This window comes from Mizuhopecten yessoensis, unplaced genomic scaffold (assembly GCF_002113885.1).
Source record: "Mizuhopecten yessoensis strain PY_sf001 unplaced genomic scaffold, ASM211388v2 scaffold4001, whole genome shotgun sequence".
NCBI classification, from domain to species: domain Eukaryota; kingdom Metazoa; phylum Mollusca; class Bivalvia; order Pectinida; family Pectinidae; genus Mizuhopecten; species Mizuhopecten yessoensis.
Window position 1 is genome coordinate 902299 of NW_018405326.1, and position 8771 is coordinate 911069.

Below are 8771 nucleotides of genomic sequence, written 5' to 3' on the forward strand. Positions count from 1 at the left end.
ACAACCCGGGGTTAAAGGTTACATCCGGACAGACTTAAAACAAACACATTACCAATAATGACGAAGGTTAATTAGATACACGCTTGATTTGGTTTCTCGACATCGTGAAACAATACCTACTTGGCTGTGATATTGACGCCCCACGGACAAACAGATCTCGGTCGGGCCTCTAACTGGTGTTTCAACGGTATAATGTATATTACTTTTATGTGTGTTAACTCGATCAGACACAACGGGGGAGTGTCGATTCAAAACATACACATTGTCTTACGGAAAATAACGGATCCAAGGAAACGGCGTATTTGAGCGATTTATGCGTTCAATATTTGTAGTTACAAGTGCGATACATCCCACAACGTATGTGATATAATTAATTCATCTTGGCTGCTGGAATGTGGCGTAGATGCACGTGCACTGGGATGTCACACTGGAATATAGATACATCATACAGCATTGCAACTTGTGTGTGTTGTAAGGTCGTTATTACTTAGTGATGTGATATTCTTTACGGTATTGCAATAACGACCTTTGACCTCGTGGTTATATGTGGATATTGACACGTTTTACACGTGCAATTATCTCAGCATCATTGAGACCCTACGTGTACGGCTTCCGGAACCATCCTCACAGTGGCAAACTCATAAAACGGTCATTTTTGACACAACATGTTGAGAGTTCACAAGACAGAGCAAATTATACATATATACACAAGTTGACGTGAAGGGAGTGGTGTGTTACTAACCATTGGGTCGCTATAGAACCGATAGAGAGGCACACAATATGTTACAGGAATGTTAACACGTAGAAATCACGAGCAGACACATGACACAAGAAATTACGCGCATGCATGTCTTGTACATCGCCATTTTACCGTTCTGAGTAGTGATATAGATAAGTGTCTCTCGTCTAGATAGTCTGCTGGAATATTTAGTGTTGACTCGAAGAAGCCTCGAAGAATGGATTTGGTACTCAATGTGTTATAAGCCTGGCGTAAAGGTTTGGAGATGGGCATATTAATGGATTTTGTGCCGAATATGTTTGTGCTTTATATACAGTTTCTGCTCATATGAGCTTGTGCTCAAGAATAACGTGCTCGCAATAATTTGTGCTAATGTGAGTTTGTATTCACAGGGACTCACAAAGTAGCAAAACAGGGCGCGATGCCATCGACAATGCCAGGGAGTTTATACAAACGTATACCTAAAACGCAAATTGTGTCTGCGTTCCGGTCCCCGTGTCCCATCACCGGCATTAGTCCCGACAGAGAGGGCGGGGCGTGGATATGTGACTATGCCAGCAAGAACGTCAGATACATTGATCACAACGGAGAGGTCAAGGTCATCATAGGTTACGGCGTTAACATCAAGGACGTCGATGTTTCCCCGACCACACAGAACCTCTGGGCATGCTCACACGAGGACCACAGCATCATGGAGTGCACAGAGGAAACTCCGTCCATTCGTTTCCAGACCGACTACAGACCGTATAGTGTATGTGTCACATTAGATGAACAAGTCATCGTAGGCATGGAAAAACGTGTAACAAAATACAGCACGAACGGTAAAATTTTACTCTCTACCTCTGCAAGCTCGTCACTAAGTTGTCTGCCCTTGTTTTGTAGACCGGCGCGTTTTAAGGGCTCGTGTGTATGCACACCACACAGGATCTCGGAATGTCACATGACCCGAAACTTTGCCGTGGTCGATTTGGATTGGTCAGATGATGGCGGGAACGATAGGCCATATGTGCTTGTTATGAACAAGAATTTCCAAGAGTTGTTTCGATACCATGGAAACACCCCAAGGGACGTAACGGTGAGGGGTGAAACGAATTCGTTTTATCCCTGTGACGCAAGATATGACAGTGACGGATGTCTTGTGATTGGTGATACGGACAATCGCTGTATCCACCTTCTGACCGGACATGGTCAGTACCTCAGACTCATACATACCGACAGAGTGTTTCCTCGGGCACTGGGATTGAACGAGCATAACGTATTGTGGTCTGTGTTCGGTGTATTGGGGGAGGGAGACGTCAAACTCATGTTGTACAATAGAACCGAATGACGTCACGTAAAGACGTCACGCCGCTGTTGTTACAATGACACTTGTGTGAAAGCCCTTGTTAGGTGTTCGGCTTAACTCCTATTGCTCGAGACCACACCTACGTGTAGGACTTATTGATAAAGTGCGCGAAGTTACTTCTCAGTGAATTATGTAACATATAAGAGAGTGACGTCACACCTCAGTGACCGACGTAACACACGACCTAGTGGTGGACATGCATGTGTGCGATTCCTTAAAGCTACTGTGATATTGTGTCAATGATCAGAATCGTCACGGACCACTAATGGAACAGGTCTCAGAACCGTCACGGACCTCTAATAGTACATGTCTCAGAACCGTCACGGAGCTCTAATAGTACAGGTCTCAGAACCGTCGCGGACCACTAATAGTACAGGCCTCAGAACCGTCACGGACCAGTAATGGAACAGGTCTCAGATCCGTCACGGACCTCTAATAGTACAGGTCTCAGAACCGTCACGGACCACTCATAGTACAGGTCGTGACTTTGTCGAGATAGCATCTGTAAGAAATATACAACAATACCTGTATTCTATTATTATCTACCCCGTTTACTTTGTATGTCTATAACTTCAGGGCCCCATGCCTCCCAAATGAGTTGTTATATATGAATGTATACATATAGGAATTCCTGTCTCACCCGACCAGCAATCCATTGAGAATTGATGTAAATCTTCCTGTTTTTGATCCGAAAACCTGTATACTGTGGAACTTGTCCAAATAAAATTTCAAATAAAGCGAAAAATCGTATACGACACTGCGTGATGTACAAATTAACCTGTGGTATATGGCAACGTATACGATATTGTCAATTTAAACAAGTTTCACTTTAAAGGATCGTCGTATTTCATTCTTTAAGATGTAAGCTTAGATGATTGGTCAGTATTCTGTCTATTACAGCAACATTCACTGTAAAATCTCAAGATACATGTATTTTGCTCCTTACGCTGTCGGTATGGACAAGTTTCAATGTAATGGATATACGTACTGTGGTCTTTATACCAGTTCACACAAGGTTCGCCGCACATATTGTCCATCCAGTAGGAAATCTCACAGGGGAATTATGCATATTGTTTTCTATGTATGAATGGACATATATATATGTTTTATAAAAAAAAATCCATTTCCATTCTGAAGTGTCGGGAGTTTTTTATGATTCCTTTACGTGCTTCATTATACATTTTCAGTATATCTTTATGGGTAGTTATCTAATTGATTTACAAACAAGAATTACAGCGCGTTATTATGAATTATATTTCCACTAAATCATTGTGTTAATATTGTGCATGAATATTCATGGAAAGTATGATATAATATTTCAAAGATCACGAGACATCTAGATCGGATTCGTCTGACTCTGACGTAAGCGATGTTTATACCGTATCGATTTCTGATCTAACAGACTGTCAATCATATTCTGAAGGACTCCGTCAAGGGTGGTCAATTAACTGTACAGAAGATAAGCTAACTTCAGGATTCGATTTTTGATATGATTTTGTGTTAGAAATGTAGAATGGAAACATAGCGTATGCTAACTTACTGAAAATACATGTCCCTCCCAAAAAAGAAATATTATAAACTAATCGTTTCAATAAATCAACATATTCCACCTACGCCACCTGATAAATAGCAGGAACGTTCATTTCGATTTTGTTGATCTGTTGATTGCCTAGATCGTAAAAGATAATGCAATTCCTGAACTTCAGGGAGATAACTCTGTAACAAAAGCACAGGTACACAGGTGTCATGCTGTATATAATCTACAGGTACACACGTGTCATGCTGTATATAATCTACAGGTACATACGTGTCATGCTGTATATACTCTACAGGTACACACGTGTCATTCTGTATATAATCTACAGGGACACACGTGTCATGCTGTATATAATATACAGGTACACACGTTTCATGCTGTATATAATCTACAGGGATACAACACACCTAACGACAGCATGTTAACTACAGGTACATGTAGGGTAGCCGGGTCAAGTTAAATAACTCATAAATCAAAGGTATTTTTTGTCAAATGACATACATTCATTAAGGGATACACAACTGTTACAGAAACCACAGTTTTGCTGTGTAAGCTAACATATATCCTTACTTACGTAAATCGAAGGTATACTCTGCAAGGTAGCATATATCCTTAAGGAAGTTAATGCCTAATGTGGTTGGTAGTATACATTCTAAAAGGTAATAACTGTTGCATAAAGTACATGCAGGTATACTGTATGACGCAGCATATCTCTTAAGGGAAAAACTTAAATAAGTTAATGTACTCAAATATAATGGTAAAACTCATCATTTTCTGTTGCAATTAGTTTGAAGTAAAATGACTGGACTATAAGGGAAATAGCTATTTCATAAACCATTCGTATAATGTGTGAGGCATCATATACCTTAAGGGAGATAATCGTACAAAGAAAAGTTAATTTAAATGTGTGACATATTATATGTCCTGTCCTTTTAGATCACTTTTCTATAAATTCGAAACGTCAAATTTCTCAGCTAGCTTTCATTGAAATGTCTTCACTTCAAGTAATTTCTAATTCTTTGAGGTAAATCACTTGTCGTTCATTTTACTGACATATCAAAATTGGACTGTTCCAAGCTTTACTATAAAGAGATAACGTCGGTTCGAACACATACGAAAATCTGATAATTATCAATCTAAGACATTGGGATAATATGATTTTTCTCCACCACAAAATAATATATTAGAAATGAATGGAGTCATAATGTGGTGATGTTTTTTGCATTACGTTGTACGGAACGCCAGCCTGGAGACCTAGAGGAAATAGTCGTTAATAAAAGCGCGCGTGTAATGTACCTCTATAATGGTTTAGCGTGTTGAACGGTCGTTTTAGGATCTTAAAAGCCTCATTTCTTTGGGTTGGTGTAATTAATGTATTCATACCGCGTTTTAGGGAAATCGATTTCTGTCTCTCAAAATGATATCCAAAATGATCGCAGCGCCACGTACCATGTTCCAATTTGCTTTTTGTTTACTCATTCGACACTTTAAAAAAATAACTTTTATAAGTTTTGTCTTGTCTGTTTAATTTTTGACAGTTTTCCCTCTCTGGTCAGTGCCTTGTTTTACATTGACACTGTAATAAACAAGTTCTGTAATAGGCTTTGAAAACATTATTGTAAAAAGTAGTACGCCCGGTGGAATAAAACGATGTTTTATTCATGAGCAACTGGTCGTTTCGACTGGTGGTTCTCAATCTCGCTTCACACACGAAGTTGACGTGAGCTGCTCTGACAGGTTGAACCAGGGCTGACGTTGATACCTACGAGTAAAGTTATAGACCTGTAACAAGTCTTGTGTTATAACGTAACATAGCTATTTTGATTGTTAATTAACTGTCAGGGTGAAGCGTCGTGTCTATAACCGACCGGAGATGGTTGTAATTGGGTGTATAGTGAGTGGACGTGATGTTTTCTCGCCACCTCAGACATGAAATGCACATGCATGCTATTTTTTGATGTGCGCATGTTTATCACGTTTGCGCGTTCTATTGTCACATTTCACGTAAAATACATGTACGTGATGAATCCGATGTCTGAGTGTCGCTATTATCACACACCACTTGTGCATATGTCACTGTCACCCTAGCCATATATTATATATGAATGCGGATGCGTGTCACTATTCGATGTACTACTGTTACCGTTGATATGAAACGCATGTGCCTGTCACATTTGTCAATGTCACTCAAGACGTGAAATTAAAGTAGTGCGTAACAATTAGGCGTCGTCTTGTCGTCTAAGACGTAAAACCATTTAGGGAAGATATACAGGTTGGATAGACTATAATTCCCGGTACTACTACAAGTATGCTAATGGACAAACTTCCATTGAAAAGCATGATCCTTCCCGAAAAAAAGAACACAACTTTTCAAAGAATACGTGCTCATTCCTACATATACACATCAATTTACCACAGATATACCACCAGCATACACATCAATTTACCACAGATATACCACCAGCATACACATCAATTTACCACAGAAATACCACCAGCATACACATCAATTTCCCACAGAAATACCACCAGCATACACATCAATTTCCCACAGAAATACCACCAGCATACACATCAATTTCCCACAGAAATACCACCAGCATACACATCAATTTCCCACAGAAATACCACCAGCATACACATCAATTTCCCACAGAAATACCACCAGCATACACATCAATTTCCCACAGAAATACCACCAGCATACACATCAATTTCCCACAGAAATACCACCAGCATACACATCAATTTCCCACAGAAATACCACCAGCATACACATCAATTTCCCACAGAAATACCACCAGCATACACATCAATTTCCCACAGAAATACCACCAGCATACACATCAATTTCCCACAGAAATACCACCAGCATACACATCAATTTCCCACAGAAATACCACCAGCATACACATCAATTTCCCACAGAAATACCACCAGCATACACATCAATTTCCCACAGATATACCACCAGCATACACATCAATTTCCCACAGATATACCACCAGCATACACATCAATTTCCCACAGATATACCACCAGCATACACATCAATTTCCCACAGATATACCACCAGCATACACATCAATTTCCCACAGATATACCACCAGCATACACATCAATTTCCCACAGATATACCACCAGCATACACATCAATTTCCCACAGATATACCACCAGCATACACATCAATTTCCCACAGATATACCACCAGCATACACATCAATTTCCCACAGATATACCACCAGCATACACATCAATTTCCCACAGATATACCACCAGCATACACATCAATTTCCCACAGATATACCACCAGCATACACATCAATTTCCCACAGATATACCACCAGCATACACATCAATTTCCCACAGATATACCACCAGCATACACATCAATTTCCCACAGATATACCACCAGCATACACATCAATTTCCCACAGATATACCACCAGCATACACATCAATTTCCCACAGATATACCACCAGCATACACATCAATTTCCCACAGATATACCACCAGCATACACATCAATTTCCCACAGATATACCACCAGCATACACATCAATTTCCCACAGATATACCACCAGCATACACATCAATTTCCCACAGATATACCACCAGCATACACATCAATTTCCCACAGATATACCACCAGCATACACATCAATTTCCCACAGATATACCACCAGCATACACATCAATTTCCCACAGATATACCACCAGCATACACATCAATTTCCCACAGATATACCACCAGCATACACATCAATTTCCCACAGATATACCACCAGCATACACATCAATTTCCCACAGATATACCACCAGCATACACATCAATTTCCCACAGATATACCACCAGCATACACATCAATTTCCCACAGATATACCACCAGCATACACATCAATTTCCCACAGATATACCACCAGCATACACATCAATTTCCCACAGATATACCACCAGCATACACATCAATTTCCCACAGATATACCACCAGCATACACATCAATTTCCCACAGATATACCACCAGCATACACATCAATTTCCCACAGATATACCACCAGCATACACATCAATTTCCCACAGATATACCACCAGCATACACATCAATTTCACACAGTTATACCACCAGCATACACATCGATTTCAAACAGATATACCACCAGCATACACATCAATTTCCCACAGATATACCACCAGCATATACATCAATTTCCCACAGATATACCACCAGCATACACATCAATTTCCCACAGATATACCACCAGCATACACATCAATTTCCAAGAGATATACCACCAGCATACACATCAACTTCCCAGAGACATACCACCAGCATACACATCAATTTCCCATCGATATACCACCAGCATACACATCAATTTCCCACCGATATACCACCAGCATACGCATCAATTTCCTACAGACATACCACCAGCAAACACATCAATTTCCCACAGATATACCACCAGCATACACATCAATTTCCCACAGATATACCACCAGCATACACATCAATTTCCTACAGATATACCACCAGCATACACATCGATTTTCTACAGATATACCGCCAGTATACACATCAATATCCCACATATATACCACCATCATACACACCAATTTCCCACAGATATTCCACCAGCATACACATCTATTTCCCACAGATATAACGCCAGTATACACATCAATTTCCCGCAGAGAGACCACCACTATACACATCAATTTCCCGCAGAGAGACCACCACTATACACATCCCACAGATATACCACCAGAATACACATCAATTTCCCCCAGATAAACCCCCAGCATACACATCGATTTTCTACAGATATACCACCAATACACATCAATTTCCCACCGATTTACAACCACCATAAACATCAATTTCCCACAAATATACCACCATCATACCCATCAATTTCCCACATATATACTAACAGCATACACATCAATTATTTCCCATAGATATACCACCAGCATGCACATCAATTTCACACACATATACCACCAGCATGCACATCAATTTTCCACAGATATACCAGCAGCATACGCATCAATTTCACACAGATATTCCCCCAGCATACACATCGATTTTCTACAGATATACCGCCAGCATACACATCAATCTCCCACAGATATACCACGATATACC

The 8771-nt window shown here is 40.1% G+C and overlaps 1 protein-coding gene across 1 annotated transcript; it reads left to right on the plus strand.

Annotated features, from left to right (window-relative positions):
* The first annotated feature begins 221 nt into the window (after positions 1–221).
* LOC110448337 lies at positions 222–3212 on the plus strand. The gene is made up of 2 exons (XM_021494518.1): positions 222–996; positions 1132–3212. The coding sequence occupies exon 2, from the start codon at positions 1161–1163 to the stop codon at positions 2064–2066; it is 906 nt and encodes a 301-aa protein (XP_021350193.1). The 5' UTR covers positions 222–996; positions 1132–1160; the 3' UTR covers positions 2067–3212.
* Positions 3213–8771: the final 5559 nt, after the last annotated feature.